Source organism: Schistosoma haematobium, chromosome 3 (assembly GCF_000699445.3).
Source record: "Schistosoma haematobium chromosome 3, whole genome shotgun sequence".
NCBI lineage: Eukaryota > Metazoa > Platyhelminthes > Trematoda > Strigeidida > Schistosomatidae > Schistosoma > Schistosoma haematobium.
This window is the reverse complement of record NC_067198.1, coordinates 31,598,213-31,625,098: the sequence shown is the minus strand read 5'-3', so window position 1 is coordinate 31,625,098 and position 26,886 is coordinate 31,598,213. Positions and strand designations below refer to the sequence as shown.

Genomic DNA, 26,886 nt, shown 5'->3' with positions numbered 1-26,886 from the left:
GTGGTTTCTGATATTCCTTGTATGTACGGTAGGGTGATCCTTTTGTTGATTTTTGTGCTTGATTTGGGTTCTGATGCTGTGTGCCGTTGGTGCTTTTTGATGAAGTTGATTGGGTAGCCGTTCTTTTGAAATATGTCCTTCAGGTATTTCTCTTCATTTTTTCGTGCTGCCAGTGTGTCCTCGCCCTCTTGAACAATGTGTGTACGCAGTTGATTTTGTGAGCTCTTGGGTTGTTGCTGTTGTAATTGAGGATTTGATCTGTATGGGTCGGTTTCCTATATACTTGAGTTTCCAGTTTTCCTGTATCGGTTCTAGTGATCAATATATCCAAGAATGCTATTTGGTTGTTTGACTCCTGTTCCATTGTAAACTTGATGTCGTTGAAAACGTTGTTGATCAGTTTGTATGTGTTTTCCAGTTCATCCTTTTTGACGATGACAAAGGTGTCGTCTACGTAGCGAATCCAAATTTTTGGCTTGATCACTGGTAATATCGTGGCTTCTAGTCTTTGCATCACTGCTTCTGCGATCAGTCCTGATATTGGTGATCCCATTGGTGTCCCTTTTGTTTGTTCGTAGATTTTGTTGTTGAATTGAAAATATGTTGTTAGGCATAAATCGATGAGTTTCAGTATACTTTTAATTTGAAGCGTCGTGTATTTGGTGAGATTTGTGTCGTTGTTGAGTAGCAGGGATATAGTTTCTTTTGCTAGCTGTGGTTCAATTGAGGTGAACAGTGCTGTTATGTCGAAGGATATCATGAGTTCGTCGTTGTTGATTTGAATATCCTTAATTTGGTCCAGGAATTGTGTTGGGGATTTGATGGAGTGTTTGGCTGAATCTACTAGATGTCTCAGTATTCGTGAAATTTCTTTTGACAAATTGTATGTTGGCGTTCCGGGGAGTGCTACAATTGGACGTAGTGGGATGTTTGGTTTGTGTATTTTGGGTCTACCGTAGAATCGAGGGAGTACTGGTCCACTGGATTTCATTCTCCGTTGGTCTTGTTTTGTTATTTCTCCTGCTTTGACTAGCTTGTTTAAAGTCTTTGAGATTTGATTGTCTAATTTTTTGACGGGATTTGTGTCCATCAGTTTGTATGTGCTCTTATCTTCGAGTAGTTCTTCGGCTTTGTTGATGTATTCTTCTTTGTCCATGATTACTGTGGTGCGTCCCTTGTCCGCTGGTATTATGATAATATCTTTTCTATTTCTGAGTTCTTTCAATGCCTTTTGTTCTTGTGGAGTTAGTTGGTTGTTTTCTTTCACCTGTTGAGTTATCGGTACTATAGTTTGCCTTATTTCCTGTTGAGTTTCTTCACTGATTCCGGAAGTTTTGAGTGATGACTCTAATGCTGCGAAGAACTGTAGCTTTGAGGCGTCGCTTGTATTGTAGTTTAATCCTTTTTGGAGCAGGTGTTCTTCCGTATTTGTTAGTGGTTGTTTTGACAGATTGATCACGCAGTTGTTTGTGTTTTCTTCCATGGGTGGTTTTGAGATCTTGATTAGTTTTTTCTTTAAGGTGTTACATTCCATTCTCCCCACTCGTGTTCTGTTCACTACATTGCATAAACCAGTAGTTTCAAGGTATCTTGTAGTGTCAGTTACTATGGCAAGCCCATATATCTTATTCTAACTTCCGGACATCCTATTTTATTCATTTTACTTGAGCCATATTTTGACCTTGTCAATTATTCGCTTATTAGCCTTGACTGTTTTCACATGAGCGTATATGTGTGTACACTTCATGTCCCATGACTCATTGTATGTCTGTAGCTTATTTTGTCTGCCTATAAATACTGAGTAACGCTTAATTAAAATGGAGTTGGCTTCCCAGCCATCTTCCCTGCGTGTCATTTTGCTCTGTTCTATTACATTCACTTTACATACAAAATATATGTATTCAAAATCCCATTCTCGTTATTTGACTTATCTAAATTCCGTTATTGACTAACGTGATTTAAGTCGACGATGATATACGAGAATCAGCAATAGCAAACATTCGTACAATCTAAATGGAGTCAGATCAACGGGTCACATCATTGGTGTGCCCTTCTTATTCCATTAATCACGTCGGGCTCACCAATGATGTGACCCGTTGATCTGACTCCATTTAGATTGTACGAATGTTTGCTATTGCTGATTCTCGTATATCATCGTCGACTTAAATCACGTTAGTCAATAACGGAATTTAGATAAGTCAAATAACGAGAATGGGATTTTGAATACATATATTTTGTATGTAAAGTGAATGTAATAGAACAGAGCAAAATGACACGCAGGGAAGATGGCTGGGAAGCCAACTCCATTTTAATTAAGCGTTACTCAGTATTTATAGGCAGACAAAATAAGCTACAGACATACAATGAGTCATGGGACATGAAGTGTACACACATATACGCTCATGTGAAAACAGTCAAGGCTAATAAGCGAATAATTGACAAGGTCAAAATATGGCTCAAGTAAAATGAATAAAATAGGATGTCCGGAAGTTAGAATAAGATATATGGGCTTGCCATAGTAACTGACACTACAATCTTACTACCTACACAGTACGAACAAGGTAGTTTTTAAGGAAGATAAGTCAGTGGTAGATTTAGCAATAATATAGTTGGTCATTTACTTCCTACACTGAAGTCAACCATTTAAGGATATCATATGAAGCATCTACCTGGTCAAACTAAATTTTTCTGAATGACGAGTAATAGTCGTCAGAGAAAAAAATTCATATTCTTACACTAACCTTCCTAAATTTCTCCAAGTTTCCATTAAAATGAATACGATACCCTTTATCGGAGCCTTAAAAATTATATTGTTCATATAGTAAATTTAATGACATGGTTAATATTCATTGTGAACTTGTGAAGAATTGTTGAATATTTACGAAAAGTTATCCAGGTCCGTTTTATTATAAAACTAATTAAACTAAAGATGTAAAAGATATAACTGCCTTGATGGATTTACGCTGAAGTGCTTTTACTGCTGTAAATATTACCATTTTTCGTTTTTATTGATGATTATCTCGTTTTAATGTTGTAAGTGAAATTTTGACCAAGCAGCTAACATATCAGGTGTTTTTTTTGAAATCATAAGTGTTACTTTCCCACATTACCTACATAACCTTAGTAACTATTCAAATATACTCTTTAATCTCGACAAATAGTTTTGTATCTTATTATAGTGTTATTCAATAAAAGTCTCAAGTACAATCACTCAGACTAACAACTAGTCAACCATAGAACATCCCATAATTTTTACTATGACATTATAAGATGAAGCATGTTTTTATGTTGTTATTTCGAACAAAGTCATCTAGTTACCTCAATGTTTGTTTCATAGTCTGTATAGTATTCACAATATGAGTAAAGAGTTAACATTCGGTTTTTAAAAAAAACAAATATATTTATGATATAATTGGAAAATAAAACAGTTAAGTATCAAATAGTGATTAAATTTCATGAGCTGAAATATCACAGTATTAATTTAAATCTATTTCAATGATTAAGATCATGAGAAATTACTACAATCTCCACAAAAAACCCATCTGATATTAAATCTATTTGTTTATTTACTAAATGTTACACTTCTCAAAATAATAAACCTTTCATTTAGCGCTAACACATAGTAACTAAGGTACAACAAAAAAGAAAGAAAAATAAACAGTATACAATTAGATTGTCAAATTTTATATAAAATACTACAGATCTAATTTTAAATAAACAAAATGGATTCATTATATATTTTATAATGATCCAATTAAACTTTACATAGAAACATCTATATTAATTATCATTAATGAACCAATGTATCCATGCAAAAAATACAAAAAGTAACATATATATATATATATATATATATATATATATATATATATATATATGTAACAAAATTAAAACAAACAAAATAATGACAATTCAACATTCATGATTATAATCTTCAATATTCAAAACAAAAGTGTGAAACGTTCTAGGAAACAAAATATATATTAGAGAGAAGAAAAGAAAACATAATGAAAACCCCCTTATCCTATTGAGTTGTACTTTAAGGTTCTGGATGATAGTTATTAAAGGTATCATAATAAATAAATAAGATTGACATATTAATACTTTTTATGAGCGTCTTTTGTTGTTGTTGTTGTTGTTGTTGTTGTTGGGAAATTCACAACATTTTCAATCTTATCAACAATGGTATCTGTTTAACAAAGTGTTTAAGCCAACTGATTGGTTTAAACAAATTATAAAATATCCAAGTACATAAATAATGAATGACTATCAAAAACAAGACAATAAACAAATCGGTAGAGAGAAAGATTTTAGGCTAGAAAAAGTTTTGGTATAAAAAACAATACCATACGTATTTGTTTACTATTCTAGAACACGATAGAAGCAAAAGCAAACAAAAATAGTAAAGAGAATTCTTGATGAAACTGTTTTTAATCCCTGAGGTCATTAGAGATTGTTCCTGTCTGTTAGATTACCTTCTTTTCCGCATCAATCTTAATCATTTTTTATAATTGATCAGTCTATAATTTATAATTAGAAATGACCGAAATAAGATATTGACAGCTGTTGTAAGAAAAAAAAGATCAAAAGAGAATGAATTGTTTAATTTAAAGTTCACAATGTAAACATACATATCATACACATGTATTCCTGATAGCAACATTTTGAATTCTATGAGTTTCTGTCAGAATATAATAATTTTGAAAGGATAGAATATTACTGACTATATTTTGTGCTAGTGGCCAATTGTTGAATTTAGAACATGGATTTCGTAATCTAATCAAACTTTAAGTATAAATAATATCAAGACATCTATCAAGTAAGGGCCTGTATATAATCACAGAGTCTAAGCACATTAAGTCTACCACACCTAAGATAACTTTGAAATCATAAAAAAGGTTGTTTAATGAATTAGGTTTTGCTGCAGACATAACTATCTGATATGATAAGCCAATCTGAATTGGACCAACGAGAAGTTCAGTCGATGGCAATCAGAAGTGTCCTGAAGGACAAATGCATTTTATTGTCTATGAAGTGGATTAATTCCCTAAGGCATAGAGTTGTAAATGTATAAATTTGTGCATTTTATTTGGTAGTCCAACATACATTTTCAACCACTCTTGTCTTCGCGCTCAACTAATCAGTCGGGGGGGGGTTAGCGGATAACACGTCGTGCATCAGTATCAGATTTCGGACACCGCCCATCATAATATTATCATAGTTTCGTCAGAAAAATGTTTAATATATCACTGTAAACGTTACGATAAAATCAATCTCGGGTGTTGTTATATATAGGAAACGATGGAACAATTAAGTAATAGTTAGCTCGCTTGTGCACTATCACTTAAAAACGATCCAATCCAAAGTACAAGTGAGAAGAAATATATGAAAACATTTCACATTTGGAATGAATATAGTTCATTCATAAGTTTCCTAGTAAGAAATTTAATTTAAATTTTAAGTCAATAAAGGAGCTATGGATGTATAAAATCAAAACGGTAAAACTTTAGGAAACAAAAATAATAATATTTTGTTAATTTATTGATACAATACAATAAAACAAAATTTTGTTATATATGAAAGAAATACTTACCTTAACTAATATGCCAAGTTGATCTTAATGAGTTAGTATAAGGACGATTATACACATTAGGATGTTTTAAATGTGGTTCATGTAGATTATAATGATTCATTTTTGACGGAACTGTACCAGATGTTGTTGTCATTACTGGGATTGAGGACGATAATAATGAATTGGTCGTTGGTGTTACTGATATTGTTAGTGGTACAGTATAGTCTACTTGTCTTTGGAGGTTTATTGATGGCCGGAACGAATCAGATTTCAATTGATCTAATGTATCTCTGTAATACAAAAGACATTAGCAGAGTATTAAGATCTAATGGATTGTTGTGACAGAAGTCAATCATATGAGGTATACTTTCAAGAACTATATTGACTAGTATTTTTAGATGCGTGGGTATTATTTATCTCTACCTTTACAATAATTTTAAGTCATTATTTTGTACGTATACTTTCCAAAGACGTTCTTTTCATCAGAACAGTTTGTTGGAACAAAACATTACACTAATTTAACATTTTTTAATATGTAATACATCACCACACCACCAGTTTATCCATTTCATATGGAACATTTAGTCAGTTTATACTACTAAAGGATTTCAGTCGTTAATATCAGTTTGTGAGTTACTCATTAAATTATACCTACATATTGTCTCTCAACAAACATCTCAGATATGGCGATCTTTTTGGAGTACTGGAAATCAATATCATGTACTTTGAAAGAAATTGAATAAAAATGAGTTTTCTCTTCAATGAACTGATAGATCTCCACTTAAATCTAGACAAAAATAAGGATTTCTAGTTATATATATATATATATATATATATATATATATATATATATATATATATATATATATATATTTAAAATATATCCTGGAGTTCTAGTGAGAAGCAGTGACTAGTGGAGTTCAACTAGGTCTGTTGTGAGATGATAACTCGCTGAAGACATTGGTGGATGTGTCGCTCAATTTTGCAGATTAATTGAAGTTAGACATTAACACTGTCCGATGCCGGCTCAGTGGTCTAATGGTTAAACGCTCGCGCGCGAAACTGGTAGGTCCTGAATTCGAATCCCGCGAGGCGGGGTCGTGGATTCACACTGTTAAGGAGTCCCACAATGGGACGAAGTGGCCGTCCAGTGCTTCTAGGTTTACCATGATGGTCTAGCTTCAATTGACTCATGATCTCAACTATTGAAATTACTAAAATCTCCACAAAACCCCTTATGATAGTAATTCATATATTTTTATATTTCGAATAATCACATCTCTCTGAACGAACCTTATTCAAACATTAACATAAATATATGACTTAAATTATAATGCCAGTTTTGAAATATCAATTTCTGACTTATTATTGTTTTCAAAGTTCATTGAACTAGATACATGAGTCATTTGAATAAAAATGTATAACATTAATATAAACGTTATACAGGTAATGAATCTGATAAAGACAAAATTCATTTTGACCAATACAAAGTTGATTTATCAAATTATATTTTTATATTATTCTAACAATAAATAAGAAGCACATTTTTTTCATATGTGATAACCATGATAAACAGTTTTAAAGGTGTATCAACTTATGATAGATAGTAATGTAGATTATGCGTTTTGTATTGTCACATATAACTGTACTGTTATGTTATATAAACTGTATTACAAGGCTAATGCTGAATTGGAATTTCTAAGGGAAAAGGAAAAAAAAAAGAAAATCAAAGAACATTGCTCTGGGGATTGGAAGAAAACGTCGAAGGAATAAATAGCAACTGGAAACAATTGCCCAGAATAGAGTTCAATGGAGAATGATGGTGGGCAACCTATGCTTCTCCACGAAAGGTAACAAGAGTAATTAAGTATGTTATAATTTTTCAGGGAATTTATTTATACTACTTGTTCTTTTTTAGATTTATGATTACTAAATTTACTAAAATTATTAGTAGCTGAAATTCCTTTGATTTTTTACTATTTATTTGTTGATATAACGAAGATTCATGTAGTGCATAGTAATGAAAGTAATAGGAACAAAATCATTCACAATGAGTTATTCGAATTGAAAAGATATGTTCTCTTAAATCTAGAGTTAAGTGTCCTCTTATACATTACATTCTTTAACCCTATTTAGTTTCTTATGAATTATATTTACGTTTAGCCTTCCATCGATCATATTATATTAACTCGATTGTTAATTATCTTGTTTTGTCTTTGTTCTTTTGCTAGTCTAAGGTGTTTCAACTTTTACCAATGCTCAATCGCGTCAGGTCCCATATTTTCTCGGACTAAATGTGTAACTGGATAGGGAGACTAACAGATTTTTAATATAGCATATGATATGTGCTTTTAATTGGTAATGATATCTTTTAAACGAAGGTCAATTACTCACTAATGTGGGTAAATTTAAGTTTATTAAACTTTTAGGAATGTCTTTACGGTGATGAAAATTTCTGAACTCTAGTAAGTGGTAAATAAAATCATAACGATCTACTATATTAAATTCAGTTAGTTTTGTTTACTTGAATCTTCCCATTGATGTTTAGGACTGCGATTGATCAGTCTCTTGTTGGCATAAGTGAATCCTGTGTGGATTGCCTTGATACTGCCTTAAGTCACAAGCTTTATACTCAAAGATGGATGGTGACTAGCAGTGGAATCCAGGACGTGCGTTCCTTCCTATTTGGGGATTGTTAGCTGGAGGTACCTGCACCTCAGAGTTGATGTTTGGCGTTTAAAGTGGACGGTACTGGATTCGAGTCCCAGAGTGAACATCAACTCTGAGATGCACTTATATTCAGCTGACCAGTCCCAAATAGAACGAAACGTGCGTCCTAGATCCCATTGCTAGTCACCATCCATCTTTGTTTATACATTTACTATATTCTTTGTTTAATGTTCGGTCATATGCAATCTTTAATTTGCATCTCTATAAACGTCCATGGTGAACATAATAATGTCTCTTTATCAAGAGATTGCATAAAGAATGTATCTTTGAATAATATCGAAAATTTTCCCACAGAAAAAGAAACTAAGATCACATTTAAAAGATCCTGAAATATTGCTTTTTTTCACTGCATTTTTGAAGATCCGTTACGTTTTGCAATTTGGTAGGATTTAGCGTAGCGGACTACAAATATCTTCACGTTTTGAACACTGTTCGACTTCTGTAAATTTTTTTCCGACATTATTATTTTCTTATCCTTAACTGTTGACAAGTAATTTTTGAAACTGTGAATACAAATTTTATTTTTTTTCCACAACACAATTCATATTTCGATAGTATAATAAGAAGACGAAGATTATCAGAACTATGTGATATGTTAGTGCAATACATTACGAACAAGCTGATCACACATATACTTGTTGAGGACAAACCAGGTCTGTTTTGAGATATCAACTCATTGAAGACAATGGTGTACGGTGGCTCAACTTCGTGGATTGGTTGAAGTTAGGCATTAACACCGTTGGATGCCGGCTCAGTAGTCTAGTTGGTTAAGCGCTAGCGCGCGAGACTGATAAGTCCTGGGTTCAAATCTCGAGGGGGGCGGGATCAAGGATACGCACTGCTGAGGAGTCCCACACTAGGACGGAAAAGTCGTCCAGTGCTTCAAGGTTTTCGATGGTGGTCTAGCTTCAGTTGACTCATGATTTCAACTTGTGAAATTTATATATATAAAAGATCAACTAGACTGGAAACGGTGTAAGAGGAGACACGGATAATAATACGAGTAATAATAATCATAATGTGGACAAAATTTGAAACCTATTCACTCTGGATAATAAGCCAATAATACCAATGTTACATTATCAAAATTTATCAAAGGAATTAATTGCTCTACAATTCATATTCACCAGTTCAAATCAAAACATGAATAGATAAATTAGATTTATTCAACGTACCTTGCTTTTTGCAATCTAAGCATAACAGATTTATCATATAACTCATTTGAATAAGACTCTCTATTAAATGACTGTAGTAATAAAAAATAAAAACAAAAAAAAAATAAGATTTTTCGAAATGCATCAAGTTTTCATTAGAATAGTCATATTTTATCCAAATCATTGACAAGTATATGAGACAGCGGCTTTATTCAAAATACATGGTTGGAACTGTGATTGATAATATGCATTTCGTCCTATTTAGAATTTATCAATTGAATTTGCCTCCTGATTAAAATTCATTTAGGGAAAAATTATCAACAACTCAAATGATTCAAACTTAGACACAAATTATTCCAGCTAGATTGAGTGAGACTATAATTTATGAACTGTTGGGGTGATCCAGAAAATTGCTTGCAAAAGACAAGCAAGCATCAGGAATCACTAAGAAGCGTTTCGTTCAATCAGCGTTCACTTGAAGTTTTTGCCAAAAATATTAAGGATGCGAAACGTCACATGTAGAGGTTCTGATTGACTGGTTGCTACACTGCTGCTATGTTTAATAGCATTCCAGAATCTTCTAGCAACCCAAGGACATTTAAAATATTATAAAAACCCTGTATTTTCTGTATTAAAACGAACCTTGGAATAAGCTACTTCTCGCATACTTTGAGCCTTCTCTCTCGTGTTCAGGTCGCTGTATAGTTCTAGCTTGAGGGTTACAGAATAGCTTAGGAGACGAATATAGCGTTCAATCCACAAGACTTATCATGAACAACCTTTGCGTGACGTCAAAATAACCCTGAGAATGTTCACCTAATAACAAGGATTAAATGAGGTTTATAAACCAGTGTCAGGAAATAGAAATGTGATTGACAGTTGATGGTTAAGATTAGGAATTAGATCTAGGGTTTTCATCACGAAGTGACATCAACTATAATGCCGAAACTATTTAACCAAATGGATGAATGAATTTCGCGCCCAAATCTGAGACCTGTTATCTCACATATGATTGGTTTGTCCATAAATTATAGCTTCGCCATGGATTATTTTACTTAGCCGAAAAATACTGAAATGTATATAAAAAGTAACAAAAGAAGATAATCTAGTCAAATACACGGTTAGAGTGTTTTGTTCGCATATGTGGATCTAGGAGGATTTTCTCGATATTGCCTCAAGTCACAAGCATTCTAAGTTAAGATGGATGGTGGACGAAATGCGCGTCTTGGATACCACTGTTAGCCACCACCCGTCTAAAAGTAGAGTGGTTTTCAGTTTCTGGATGATGATTTTTTTTGTCCATGTCTAATTAGTCACATAATGGACTACTGATTTTTAAATACTAATGAACCAATGTAAGTCAAATAGCTATTTTACTTCAGTTTGTCAATTGTTGCTAGTCCACTTCAAAAGGACATCTAAATAATTTATTAATTATATCTACATGAATAAATAGCATTTTCATGAATTTCCTGAAATTCTAACAAGAAGCTATGACTAAAAGAGTCAAGCAGTTCTATATTGTGACATTAATCTGTTGACGGTAGTGAATAAAAATTGTGACAGTTCACAAATGCTTTAAAAGTGAGAACATAAGCACCTGGATTTCGTGACCTGAATTTGCCATATTCCATTCAATGTATGTTGGTCTGTAGGAACGCTGAGGAATATTGAACTAGGACGAAACGACTATTTAGTTCGCCTTATTTTCCTATGGCTCCTCAAATAACATCATTTCCTGATTAAAAAATCACTATTATACACCTTTATTTTACTCGAATTTTTCCTTAGCTCATTGGTTTATTACAACAACAATTAAAAAATACTCATTTTACCTCATGAGAATCACTATTCGGTAATTGATTCATTGAACTGAAATTAACCGGTTCCATAAGACCCATTTGAAATTGTCTTAATAATGACTGTACAGAAGAGGCAGCATCTCGTGCTTTTTCTTCAATACGACAAACACTGTTTGCTAAATCTGCATAATCTGAACGTAATTTTTCGAGTAATAAGTTTGTTGAATTATTTCTAGAATTAAATGGTTTTCGTTGATTTGAACAATGATTATATGGTGAATGCTGATTATAATTTCGGTCATAATGATCAGTGATATGATTGACATCATGATGACACTGCAAATGATGTTGATTATGGTAATGTCTATATTTAGTTGGTGTATAAGTAGGCAAATTGAATGAATCATCTTTAATCACTGGTTTGTATAAATTTGTTATATAACTTTTTCTATTATGATCGTCATCAATATCGTGATTATTTGTTAATAAAGTTGACGGTGTTTGTGCAAAGTTTCGTGTACTTTCACGAATTATTGAGGCTTGTTTTTGTTGCTATGTAAAATTGTATTCAGAGTAAAATAAACAATTCAAAATAAAATACATAAAGATCTTTTAGAAAGAGTTATTATAGCCTACTTAAATCAATTAGTATTGACGGGTTTGGGAAACTATAATCTGAACTAAATATGCTGGTATCCTGATTAGTTTACGTTTCTGTATACCGTAAGTTACCCTATGGTAGTTCATCATTAGTGTTATGATTCAGCATAGAGTTTACTTGAACTAGGAAACAAGTTATTATTGATAGACGAATTTGTATTCTACCATTACTATTCAATAATTTTAAATAGTCTTCTTCTTTTCTAGTCTAAGTGTTTCAGGAATTCGTTAAAGATAACTCATTGGTCGAATTATAATTGCTTTTATCTAGGATATAGTACTTTGGTTCTGGTTGGTAAAATTTTAAACTAATCGATATCGTTAACAATATATTTCTTAACATTATTTCTTTAACATTATTTTCACTTACCTTATTCAACAAACCATTAACCATTTCATGAGCTTTATTCAAAGCATGTTCTCTATTTTCTTGTAACTTTTGTATATCATGTAATCTTTGACGTAATATTCTATTGGCTGATGTTAGAGCATCAACTCTTGGATCACCTGATATTGGATTATTTAAACCTTGTTCATATTTATCTCTAAAAATTAAACAAAACATAAAGATTTAAAGTATGTAATTAGTGGAAATAGATTATTTTGTTATGATAGACTAAATATAATTTCATTAAGAAAATGTGACATGTATAGTCGAAAACAGTACAACACCCAAATAGCATCAAAATAGAACTCTCAAGGGTAGTAATCACTTGTTATCAATTAACAAACTTCTTACATATACTAATCAAAAGTACCTAGAAATAAGATAAAAAACAATAACATAAATAAGGTGAATAATTATTTTTACATAACGGACTGATCTTAGTTGGGAAATCATTGAAAACAAGGAGGCATTGGACAAGCATTATATCATAGTATGAGACACCTTAGTGATGAGGATTCACAATCCCGATAGCGATCCAGACCAGGACCTAAATCTATCCTTGTAAGTGCTTAACCTCAAGACTACACTTTTATTTTTAATTAAATCGTGATTTTGAGCAATTATCTTCCCATTCTTTTGAAGGATAACTATCTCACACTCGATCATATCACCGGAAGTTTTTCGAAGTTTATTTATCAGGATTTGTAGATCACGTTTTTGAATAAATGAAAATGTCACCACTTTTGCCTGTTAAACATTTTACTGAATTCGCCAATATGTCATATCAGTAACGTTAAAATGTATTCAATAATAAGTGATCTGATCCTGTTACCTCAATTATAATAATTAAACTTCATTTCTCCATATATAAAGAAAACTATTACATATATGTCACTGAAAGTACTTTGTCATAAGTCAACTAATCATATAATTAATTAATTTAAATATTGACTGCTAACTATCTATTTTAAAAACAACAACTATGGAATTTATTTTCATAAATATACCTTTCAATTGAACCTAGTTCTCTTTCAATTGAATGACATCGTCTCCTTAATCTATCCAATGATCCAGAATATAAGTCTGAATTTCGATAAAATGAAGAATTCGGATGAATAGTATGTAAATTATTTCGACGTGAACTAAATATAGATTTCAAGAGAAAAGTACATGAAATTTTATTCAACTTAGTCAAGTAATTGTATATCTTTGATAAAAATCAATAAGAAGGGAATATGTTTGTGAAATAAACAGTTACACAAAGAATTTGTTAAGAAACTAATGAATAGTAACATTAATTTCTTTTAAAAGTCATAATTTGTTTGCATCAACCAATTACACTACTTAAATTATAACATAATACTGTTGTGTGCTACTTATATTGACATAAGTAGTAGATGATGTTAGCCATGAACAGAAGGTCTGGCAGCAGAGAGACAAGAGGATCAAACAGTGAAGAATGGAAACAGGATGCAATTTGTATGAAAATGCAAGAACAATGAAGTCTGAGTCATTTTGAGACAATTGGTGGACATTTTGCAAATTAAGCATTTACTTTATGATTGTTAGATTTTATTAAGAAGTCCTGTAATTTTGGGTTAAATACATTCGATTGGCACACTGGTGTTCTTGTTCACTACAATGCTTAAGAGTATTAAAAATGGACTAATTTATGAGTTAACAACAGGTAGAATTTACTTTTATGTGATCAAAGATCAGATAATTAAAATAGTGGATTGAAATTAATGATCATGAATCAACAATGCCTAATTTCATGTTTAAATGTTTTGAATTACCTTGAATTATTTCGTAATATGACTAGAAACAAATTGAAGATAAACTAATGTTCGTCCTTCTTGTTATCTTCCACACTTTAAAAAAAAACAGGTTTTTGTCAAGAAATGGTCATGTGTTAACTCAGTACTTCTGGGAATTTACCAATTAAAAGATGTACATGAACATCAAGGTATTTAAAATAGTCCTCCTATTTACAGTACTATATGTTAATCCGTTTGAAAAAACTATCTTTGGAAATCAGCTTTTTACAGTCACCAGTGATACGTAATAATATTATGCCAGTGTTTTTTTTACATAATCTATTAAAGATAAGCATTACATTTTAGACTATTTTAATCGGCATCTGTAACTTACTTACTTACGCCTATTACTCCTCGTGGAGGAGCATAGGCCGCTCACCATCATTCTCCATCCAACCCTGTCCTGGGCAATGCTTTCCAGCTCATCCTAGATGTTATTCATCCTTTTCATATCTGATTCTATTTCCCAACGTAATGTGTTCTTTGACCTTCCTCTTTTACGCTTCCCTTCAGGATTCCAAGTTAGGGCTTGTCTCGTGATGCAGTTTGGTGATTTCTTCAATGTATATCCTATCCATTTCCATCGTCTTTTCATAATTTCCTCTTCAGCTGGAAGCTGGATTATTCTCTCCTACAGAGGGCTGTTGCTGATGGTATTCGGCCAATGGATGTTGAGTATCCTGCGTAGACAACTATATATAGATACTTGTACCTTCTTGATGGTGGTTGTGGTAGTTCTCTGAGTTTCAGCTCCGTGTGTACAGTAGAACTGCCTTCACGTTCGTACTGAAGGTTCTCACTTTGATATTGGTTGACAGACAGATGTTTTGAGTTCCATATGTTCTTCAATTGAAGGAATGCAGTCCTTGCTTTGCCAATCCTCGCCTTCACGTCTGCATCTGAACCTCCTTGTTCATCAATGATGCTTCCCAGCTATGTGAAGGATTCTACATCTTCCATAGTTTCACCATCAAGTGTGATTGGATTGTTGTTCTCTGTTTGGAATTTGAGGACCGTGGTTTTCCCCTTGTGTATGTTGAGGCCTACTGATGCAGAGACTGCTGCTACACTGGTTGTCTTCATCTGCATTTGTTCGTGTGTATGCGATAGGATGGCTAGGTCTGTGAAGTCTGCGAAGTCCAAATCGTCTAATTGTTTCTGAGCTGTCCATTGTATTCTGTGGTTTCCCTCAGATGTCGAGGTCTTCATAATCCAGTCGATCACCAGAAGAAATAGGAAGGGAGTATACAGCCTTGTCTGACTCCAGTCCTTAATTGGAATGCGTCCGTCAGCTGTCTTCCGTGCACTACTTTGCACTGTAGTCCGTCGAATGAGTTCCGGATAATGTTGACAATATTCTCAGGAACTCCGTAGTGTCGAACAAGTTTCCATAATGTTCTTCTATCTACACTGTCAAACGGCTTTTCATAATCAATGAAGTTGATGTATAGCGACGAATTCCATTCAACTGATTGTTTAACGATAATCCGTAGTGTCGCAATTCGGTCTGTGCACGAGCGATTCATAAGGAATCCAGCCTGTTGATGTCGAGGTTGGGGGTCTACTGCGTCATCCACCTGGTTCAGTAGAACTCTGTTGAAACCTTCTCCTGGTACTGAAAGTAGTGTGATGCCTCTGTAGTTCTTACATTTGCTCAGATCGCCTTTCTTTGGAATCTTGATGAGGTATCCTTCTCTCCAGTCCATCGGCACTTGTTCCTCCTCCCAAATCTTCTTGAACAGGTGAGGCATGTTTGTAGTTAGTTCGATGTCTGACTTCAGTGTTTCAGTTGGTATGTTGTCGGGTCATGCTGCTTTTCCGCTCTTGATTTGTCTGATCGCTATTTTGATTTCTTCCGTTGTTGGTGAATTGACATCTATTGGAAGATCTGTGTGTGCTGCTTCGATGTCCGGTGGATTCATTGGAGCCGGCCTATTCAAGAGTTCCTCAAAGGACTCTACCCATCTGTCCCACTGGTCTTGAATCCCAGCGATTGGCTTGCCTCCTTTGTGCTTGACTGGTCTCTCTGGTTTACTATATTACAGTGCTAGTTTCCTCGTTGTATTGTAAAGCTGTTTCATATTTCCTTCTCTTGCAGCTTTTTCCACCGTTGTTGCTAGTTCTTTCACGTATTTCTGCTTGTCGGCTTTAATGCTCTTCTTCCTTTGCTTGTTTACTTCTATGTACTCAGCTTGTGTTTGGACTTTCTCTGCTCGTGTTCGGCTGTTGTCATTTGCTGTCTTCTTAGTCTTTTTTTCTTGTCCAGTGTTTCTATAGAGATCCATTCCTTATGATGATGCTTCTTGAGGCCCAGAATCTCTTGACACGTTGAAGTTAATGCTTCTTTGATACCTGGCATCTGTAAGCCACAACATATTCTGAAACGGTTAATTCTGATTTACGTTTGCATATTAACATTAGAGATGATTTAAGCATGAATAAATGGCCACTTTTAGTCACCAAACAAAGAACAAAACGATCAGTTGGCAATGAGCGAATAACTATTAATAAAAGCATTCTTTAAAAATGCAAGACAGTTTCTCAGTACATAACAAAATTCGATTCGGGAATTTTCGGAGTGAAACAACAACTACTCATTTATAGTATAGGTCGATTATATAAATTTCACAGACTATTTTACGAAGTTTTAGATAGATAATGATTTGAATTCAAATTTAATTATTCTTCATAACTGGGCACATAACACAACAGAGACTTATTTACAATAATTTGCTTACATTTTATTTAAGTAGTACATCTGAAAGAGTACTAATAACTAAACACATGACTGTAAGATACAATCTTGAAAAACGTTTACTTGAAGGCAATAAGCTATTTTGTAGTTTACATTAGGGACTGACTTTAACTTGACAACCACTGTAAACCTAGAAGGAACTAGATAGCTATGACTCTGTTGTGAAACACAACATGAAGAGGAAACATCTGTGCAGCATTGTTTGCATTGTGGTTACAACCATACATGCTCAAAACTATTTGCAAACCTTCAATGTTAATGATTCATTTCATTGTTGAAAATTATAGACGAAAAAATTACAATGAACAATTGTTAAGTACTTACTGAATACTCTTGTTGTGTAGTCCATTTTCATTTGAATGGTTTTCAGTTTGCAGCTCTGTTGAGTGAAATGCTTTAGGTAGATTATCTGCATACTCAGAATTAATATATGTAGGTGAATCTGCATGTTGTTTATTTATCTGTAATTAATATATATTTAATTACAATCAAACTATTAAGAAAGTAGCAAAGAAAATTATTTACTTCTTGTTGCTATAGAAGAATAATGTAGGTACTTTGAGTTATATCTAGAACTTATATTCTTAATAAACAGTATATAACTCTAGAATCCACCAAGTCGCAAATGAGAAGACAAAAGACAAATGAAAGGAATGCTATTCCAAACAGTATCACTTATGATACAAAACTATCAAGCATTTATAGTTTTTAGTAAAAACGAAATCATCATTATAGTCCTCCGATCCACATACAGGGGGTTATTAGCATTCGTCCAATAAGGAAGCTACTTGTCGAGATTCTAGAGATGATTCGATGAAATATCTTCGGCTCTTTCTGAGCTTCTTAGAACTTCCTCGACTTGACCCGTGAGCCGTCCTCACATTTTGACCCCATGAACAATAACAGATTTTAAGTAAACAATTTTGTTTATAACTAATAGCAACAGTTTATGAAGTAACATTATCTAAAGACCAGTAAAAAAGAAGAAATGATCAAAAATAGATCATAAGTTTAGCAAATGATCGCTTAATGGAAGAATGAATTAACTATTTCAAGTTATTTCCACGAAGAAGACATTATCCCTGGATATGCTCAAAAACTATGCAGGGATTTCAATTCGTCATGTAATTGGTCGGAATAAAACTTTAAAACTGAAGTCGAAATTACTAATGTCCAAAATTCAAAGTCTTGAAGTAGTAAGTTAGCTGTAAGAACATATATATGTATATATAAAATTGAATATAGTTACAATGGTGTAGATCCCATAAAACCAACTTGTGGGTAAATATTTTGTTTACATAAATCACTTAATAATGCCGATGAATGAATAACGACGATTGAAAATGGTGGAAGTTGGTAAGCTCCTGGACGTGTTGTGCTTTTTTTTATAAATGAAGTGCACTGAACTGATGTCTGAGTTTTTCTCGGAATTCTGAAGTTTACACGGAGAATTCCATCTTGCAAAACTATTTACAGAGTTTCTTTGGTGAGGTAAACATTAATTGTGAAACGAAAATCGAGTTCTCAATAACATAGCAAGTTTCAACATAATGTACTATCATCCATACGGCTAGTTTTAAGTAGAATAAAAGGCACATCCTAGACGTAATTTTCAAGTAATATTAGAAAATGCTATTTCATTGAGTTTATTAATATATGTTAATATACGACTATCCCGGTTAGTATATGTAAATGAAGTAATCCCATACGATAATGACAATAATTCAACAAATGATGTCAAAAAAGGTAATTTATTCTGTATAATCAAGTTATGATATGATTAGATGATAAATCAACTTAAATTTTGTTTTCAGAGGAAAAGGATAACCAGATTGTCAAGACGGGCATTTATAATTTACAAATAGAAATAATGGGTACTGCTGGTTGTTACACATGTAAATAAAAATAACTTCAGCCAAATAACAACACTTGACATTGTGAGAGTTTGTGAAGGTTAACTTGGTGTCATACGGAGTAACAATTACAAATATTAGAATTGAGGTGTTCTGTTCCATATAGAACAGTCCGTTCATTTCGAAGAAAAGCATCACCGATGAAACCTATCCATCATGAAACTTCAGTCTTAGACTTTCTGATGACTAACTTCAACTATTTAATATTAATTAAACTAATAAGTACATTACAGCATGATCGATAGAGCCCAGTAAACATTAAGGAATGGCTAATATAACATTTTTCACTAAATGTAAGCTGTTCGACTAAAATTATAACCCATTAGTTTATTTACTCTACAATATTGTGACTGTACTACATTTTATGAATTAATTTTCGACTCAAAAAAGATGTCAACTTTCAATAACAACAAAAAATTGTATAACGTACGGGAAAATATTCTGAGTGAAGATTTGTACAATGTTGATTGTAATCTGGTTTATCATTGAAATCTAAAAAATAGCTAATTGGTGAATGAATTGATCTATTGTAATCGGAATCTTTAATAGTATTTATTCTATTTTCAATTGGAGATTGACTTCGCTGTGTTCTTTGATTATTTGAACTATGCAATCTTCTTTCATGATGATCAAAATGAATATGATGATTAATGCTATCATTCTGATTATATTCATTTTTATCTAAACCTTTATTGCGTACTTTCAATGAACTACGAACTCGACTGTTTGATTTTGAAGATACTCTTCTAGATTGTGACTAAACATAGAAAAGTTAACATAAATAAAACAGTAGGACAAATGATCACATTTGAATGTATTGAATAAGTAATATTGCGCGAAATTCTTCCAATGTTATTTAATAGTAACTGTCATATATCTGATAGAGTTGAAAACGCCAGAACTTAGGAAAAAAACGTCTAGAAATCAGTAAAGTGCTTGTTTGGCTAATTTTCCATAATCTATTATACAAAAAAGATGGAAGTTTTAAGATATGAATACTAATTCCGCCCCCCCCCAAAAACAACACTGAATCCAAATATCATCACTTTTAATTACTCAAGTCAATATAACTGACATATGCTAAATAAACAGGATATTTCATCTATTCGAATTTAATTGCATAAATAACACCATTTTTTCATAAATGAATAAAAACAAGTTTTGAAAATTGAAAATACTGCAAAACAAAACAAAAAAAACAAGGAACATCTTAGCTAAAAAAAAACATTCACTTTTTTCAGGAAGGGGTTTTGTGCACATAATAGTGAATTAATAGTTGAATTCGTGAATCATTTTAAGCTAGACCACCATGGGAAACCTGGAAGCACTGAACAACCATTTCATCTTACTGAAGGACTCATCAATAGTGCGCATCCACGATCCCGCTGCAAGAGATTCGAACCCAGGATCAATCAGTCTCGCACTCTAACGTTTAACCTGTAGTTCACTGAGTCGGCATCCGACGGTGTTAATGTTTAACTTCAACTAGTCCAAGAAATCGAACGACACATCCACTATTGTCTTCAGTGAGTTACTATCTCACAAAGGACCCGGTTGAACTACATTGGTTACGGATTCTCACAAGAACTACACGAAAAACCTCTTGGAGACCGTCACTAGTGAGCATATGTTGATTATAATCAGAAAGGGTTCTGTTTACAAAACCCCTTTCCGTTGTGAGATAGTAACTCAGTAAAAACAATGGTGGATGGTGGCGCAATTTCATGGATTGATCTAAGTTAGAAATTAATACTGTTGGATGCCAGCTCAGTAGTCTACTGGTTAAGCGTTCGCACGCGAGACTGATTGGTCCTGTTGTTGGAATCTCGAGGGGGGGCGGGATCGTGGATGCGTACTGCTGAGGACTCCCATACTAGGAGAAAATGGCCGTTCAGTGCTTCCAGGTTTTCCATGGTGTTCTAGCTTTAATTGACTCATGAATTCAACTATTAAATTTATTTCTTTACAAACCATTCTTAGATCACACTTCTAAATGATGAAATATCATATTGAACATCTTTTTAGTAATACAAAGTAGAGACACGTTTAATCAACATTTGTCGTGAATTCTCGATGATAATACTTCTAGTTATCCAATAATTAAGTAAATAAACTAAAGCAATAACAATGCGTTATTTTTTGTTATGAATAAAGAAATTTGGTGATAGGTGATTGTGAAAAATTAAAGTAAATTACTAAGATTTTAAGGTTGTTCACCAGACTAATTATTGATACACTTAATACTTTATATAATTCAGTAGTATTTTTGAAACTATTTAGATATTTGGGTGAATACATAATCAAATGTGAAATGAATTATTCAACGAATCAATAAAAAGTATTTAATTCCTTTTGGAAACTTATTTTAAAATATCTTTAGAGCTCTTAATTGCCAATTAATTTTTTTTTAAATTGTGCAACAGAACTGAAAGTATTGTCACTAAGGTCATTATAAAAGTTTAGTTGCTAGTTAACTATTCTAAAAATATATTTTATTCAATGTTATCATACTTAATTATGATGAATGAACGTAATGATTTATAATTAAAAAACAATCGGGTAAGAGTGAAAATGTTCAGTGCAGAAAGTGTAAAACATATACAAAAATAAGTCATTACATGAATCAATAACTAGTCCTTGCTTTTCTACTTCAATATAACCGGGGATTTCATAATGTTGAAACTAAATATTTGCTAATACTTATTGTACTACTTTTTTAGATCGTAATTTCAAAAGATAACAGTTACTCAATAGTGATTTAGTAAAAACTTCTAGAACTGTTGATAGTTAAAAACAATAAGCAAAAAATCTCCTCTTCTTATTCTCCAAATCAGCTTGCACCATTTAATCTCATAAAAAAGCGGAATACAAAAGCTTTAAGTCATCTGATGAACATGTTGTCATTTGATCATAGTATTAGAATACGGTTTTTCTAATTTCAGTCAATGAAATCATAGGTATAAATCGCTTTGGGTAACTTTTATGCAATATCATAAAACATAAGTAGCTTAAAAATTTAGTCAGTTAAATTGCCATCTGATATATTATATGAAAATGCTCTCTACTACATGTAGGGATATATATACATAAATATATATACTTCTGTGTGAAACTGAGTTTGCACACTATCTTAGAGTATTCTACGTCAAATGAATGATATGTGAATCTTAAACAGATTTATAAATATTCAACAATACAAACAGAATCATTAGATGACTTAGAAAATGTTAGATAAAATGTAATTGATCAAACGAAACATATGATCTTCATATACTTAAATGGTATTTTCTTATGAGATACATTACAACTTAAAATAAATACCATAAAAGAGTTTGATAAATTTTATAGGAGTTTTCTTCATAACTATTAAGGTTGAAACATTTTTCAGATTAGAATTTAAACAAGCACATTGATATTCATCATTCGAGTAAAAGATTAACATTCAATCAATATAATCATATATCTACCTTCAATTACCTTGTTTATATCAAATTTTCAGTAAAAAGAAAATGCAAGTTAGTTAGAAAAAAGTGGAAAAGGCGCATTGAATTAAATATTGACTAACGGACATTATTATTTAAGTATGCCGATACTTTCCAGAATCTTACTTTTATTGTAAGTTACAGATTATTATCCCAGGAAAAGTAGTAATACCACTGACGAAACTATTAAAAGTTAAAAACATGGCTATTAGTGGAATCCAGGACGCGCATTTCGTCCTACTCGGGACTCATCAGATGGATGCCAGGGTCCTGGATTTCATTGCTAGCCATCATCCATCGCTAATTATCATGCTTTTGATTTAAGGCAATATCAAGGCAATCCGCATAAGATGCACATATGCGAATAAGAGATTGATCAATTAAAGTCCTATATATCAATAGGAAATGTTTATACAACCAATACAAAATGTATTAACAGTTAATTTAGTCGAAGTTACAGTACAATCAGGAGACTAATGCATAAAATACTGGCTTAAATAACAGTTTAATATGATTTGACACTGTCGATAGTTAGCTAGTAACTTTTTGTGAAAAAAAAAGTGACAACAAAACAGTGCTGTCAAACGTTCAACCTGAAATCACTGTACATTATTTGAATCTTAACCACTAAATAAATAAAGATTAAATTATTAATGTAGTTTTTATTTAAAAGAAAATATGTTCTGTGTAAACAATTAAGTTGTCATTGAATCAACGTTTCAATGATGACATTGATATTAGATGAAGTTAATGATAAATTTCAGGTTAATAACATGTGAAAACCAAAAAAAAATTATTGGATCCCAGTTCAATGAAGTAAATATGTTCTATTTGTTTCCCGAGACTTGAAGTTATCATGTCAAATTATCTATGTGTCACTACTATTGTATTAGGGATTTCTGAACTAAAATAAAATGATAATCATAGACTACTTAGTTTTCAATAACTTTTCAATTGTTATCAGTTCATTCACTTTCTATTATTACGCAACATTTCAATAAGGACTAGAAAAAAAAATCTTTCTGGCAACAGACAAGTACACCATTAAACAAAAGTTAAAAAATGTGTAAATGACTTTTTCCTTTTGTAAATACTACTTTTTTTAATATCAAAAATCTAAGTCAATAATAATTAAATTCATTTGAATTATTATAATTATTCATCAATCATTAGTTACTGATAATTAATTCAGTCAGTCAGTAACAACGTAGAACTTAGTACGTGCGTACACCAGTTCGATTTGCCATACCACATTAGCACAGAGATACAATTATCAATCCAAATCCCATAGTGGTAGATGTAGTAAGAGTATAAGCAGTAATGGGAAACATTAGCGTTTGGAAATGCTAATCAATCCAAAAAATCAACTAGATGAGATCATTTCATACTGCTGGACATTTTTCTAGTTAATTCCTTAAATATGATGATCTATAATATGTTACTAAATAGTAAAGGTTTTTTCTTACCATATGAGTTTATCTTACTGGACAACACTGTTTATAGTAATTTATTAGGACTAAACATGAATAAAATCCAATTAGTATAAAACACTACTCCATATGTGGTGCGTGCTACTTACATTGACATTACTAGTATATAACGCGAGTCAGGAATGCAATGTCTGGCAGCAGAAGATTGGGAAGATCAAGAAAGGAAGAACGGGAATAGAAAGCAATTAGTATAGAAATGCAAAAACAATGAAGTCCGAGACAATTATTGAACATTTTGCAAATTAAATATTATAGTATAATTTTTCTATTTTAGCAAGTAACTCTGTAATGTTGTGCCAAATATGATTCGATTGTCCTCACCTGTGTTCTCCTTCACTACACATATACAGCGGAATTTTGATGAAAGTATGATGAATTTGCATAAAACAGTTTGTAATAATTTCTATTGATAAATAAGGTAAATAACTGAGTATACTAAAATTACCTTAAACAAAATACCTCATAACAATTATGTTTTTAGTTTGTTTAAAACTCAATCAGGTGATACTAGGTTATTAACCTGCGTATTACCTTTGACTTTGACGATAGTTTTGAAGAACTAGATAAGTAATTGAATCTTTGCCGGTAAGAATAATTTTCTGTAGTATTTTTATTTGTCCTTTCTTTTCTTTCACTGTACAACGTTTTTGTTGGTAATTTGTTTTGATTTCTTGAACATATTAAATCATGACTAAAACTTCTGTCTGAATACCGATTCATTTGTTTATGGTCTGTTAAGCAGCTGTTTATAACTTTACATCCAGTAACTGACTGACATCGACGAGAATTCGGTCTGAAATCTTTTTTTTTCTTTTGAGTTACAGACTTTTTTAATTTAAATGTATGTAAATTTTGATTATCATTTTCTGAAGTAACCAAACATTCTTCAGCTTGATCTTTATTCTTGTTATTTTCCCGATCTGAAATAAGCGTAGTACTGTCTAAACAATCAGTATCATGATCTTTAATTAATTGTTGTAATGAATCAAGGCTAGAATTTAACTTTTTACGTGTTAATGAATTGTTGCTAAGATTTGACATTGAACAATGTCTTAATAAAGCTTCGTTTTGTTTACCACTACCATGATTTTTAATAATACATTGATGACATTTAACATGGTTTTTATCGGTGTTTGAATATGTTATATCCGTTTTAAGGTCCGGTTGTAATCCTATGGGTTTATTCACCGACTTCATATCAATAAATTGGGTTTCTTTATCTTCTAGCTCCCCTGATGTATTATATCGTTTCATATAGTACGTGGTTGGTTTCTTTCCATTTAAAGACTTTTCTGGAAGTGGGTTTTGAATGTGTTTGGATGCCAGTCGACTATTTTCCTTTAAACTGTTTGTAGAACTTACTTTATCATCAATGAAAGGCATTACATGTTCAATAGTAGTTTGATGATTCTGGTAGGAATTCATACATTCTTTTGGTAATAAAACTGAATTAACTGGAATTTTCTGTCGTTGCTCTTGTTGTATATGTGGTTTTTCTTTGTCATATGGACTTAAAAATATTGGCCCTTGAATTGGTTTACCACTGGCATCAGATAAATAATAAGAATTAAAACATTTAATATTTGAATCATCTGAAAGTGTTTCAGATAAAGAAGAAAGTGGAATTTTCGGCGTTGGTGTTACAGTATCAAGACTGTTTGAAATATCAGTTTTACAAGTAATTGATTTTAATTCCAAGTCTGATGTATCATCAATTGTTTCACTTTCAGTTTCAAATTCTTTTTGACCAACTGAAGATTCCGATGAACTAACTGATTTAATAAGTACCGGTTTTAAATGATAAATTATTGGTGAAAATTGTGATTTTAACTTTTGTCGTCGTTTCATAATCGAATTAATTTGTAATAAATGAACTTAAATTTGTTAAAAGAAAACAAATACTGAACGAATTCTCTAATTTGAATTTTCTTTCATTGTTGCTTTTGTAGAAAATAAAGTTATATTCCTTATAGTGATATACCAGCATATATATATATATATATATATATATATATATATATATATATTATGAAAAAGTGATAAGTACGTTAAGTTAAAGAAAAAAGGGGTAATAGAATAAGTTAATTATAAATGATTGATTCTATTCTAATCCAATCATCAGATCATTTGATGTCGTTATTGTTACGATTGGATATCTTTTCATACTGTTCAATTTCATATTCGATATCATTTTAATAGTAAGATAGAAACGAATTCAATTAGATAGATAGAGGATAGTTAACGTTCTATTAATCTAATATAAATACAATACAATTTCGTTTAAAATTAGAAATTTTGTAGTTTACATGTATCTGAACATGTTAGTAATACACTACTTATTTTGAATTTAATAATTTAACTCATGAGTCAATTTAAGTTAGACCACCATGAAAAACCTGGAATTACTGGACGACCGCTTCATCCCAGTATGGGACTTCTTAGCAGTGCGCATTCACGATCCCACCTCGCGGGATCTGAGGACCGGTCAGTCTCGCGTGCGAACGCTTAACCTGTAGACCAATGAGACAGCATCCAACGATGTTAATGTCTAACTTCAATTCATATAATAAAAGATTAAAGCATGAATGTTCAAGGATATACTTAGTTGAAATAAAAGATATCTATATTGCATTAAAAGAAGAGTTTTAGGAAATCTTTAGAAACTTTATTAATAATTAAGAATAAGTTGTTAGATTCCCCATAGAGAAATTTAATTGATGTAAACAACTAAACGTATGATGTAATCAAATTAAATGTTAAATAGGTTCTATGTTGGTTGAAACATATCAGCATGATGTATCTAAAATTTTCAGGAAACTTATGCTCCATGTAGAACTAAAATCCATGTTCATTGTACGACAGAGATATCTACAATTGTTATTAACAATGTTCTTAAAATTTAAGTCTAATTTCTGAGAATATTCAGCGATATGCACACATACAACTTACGTACGTTGTTTTAAATTAATGATAAATAAGTTTGTTTGTCTTTATATCTATGAAATGGCCTATGGTTTACTAAAACTCAGAAAATATGGCTCACTAATGTTGTAATGTATGGACAAGCCAAGCCCATATGGAATATATGTATACGCACATATATTATTTATTTATTTGGAGTGA

General features: G+C 32.0%; 1 protein-coding gene across 2 annotated transcripts in view; it reads right to left on the bottom strand.

Annotated features, from left to right (window-relative positions):
• Positions 1-3,985: 3,985 nt before the first annotated feature.
• WC2_1 (blue light receptor) overlaps positions 3,986-26,886 on the bottom strand; it is a 35,823-nt gene continuing 12,922 nt past the window's right edge. Inside the window, exons 2-9 of one of the 2 annotated variants that reach the window (XM_051208010.1) lie at positions 19,222-19,548; positions 17,203-17,339; positions 13,314-13,448; positions 12,289-12,463; positions 11,292-11,810; positions 9,478-9,548; positions 5,594-5,862; positions 3,986-4,563 (exon numbers count right to left, since the gene is read on the bottom strand). In XM_051208010.1, the coding sequence (XP_051069606.1) occupies positions 5,595-5,862; positions 9,478-9,548; positions 11,292-11,810; positions 12,289-12,463; positions 13,314-13,448; positions 17,203-17,339; positions 19,222-19,548 (1,632 nt within the window). In that variant the 3' untranslated portion in view covers positions 3,986-4,563; position 5,594. The remainder of the gene's footprint in view (positions 4,564-5,593; positions 5,863-9,477; positions 9,549-11,291; positions 11,811-12,288; positions 12,464-13,313; positions 13,449-17,202; positions 17,340-19,221; positions 19,549-26,886) is intronic. The other variant, XM_051208009.1, reaches the window with a different exon arrangement.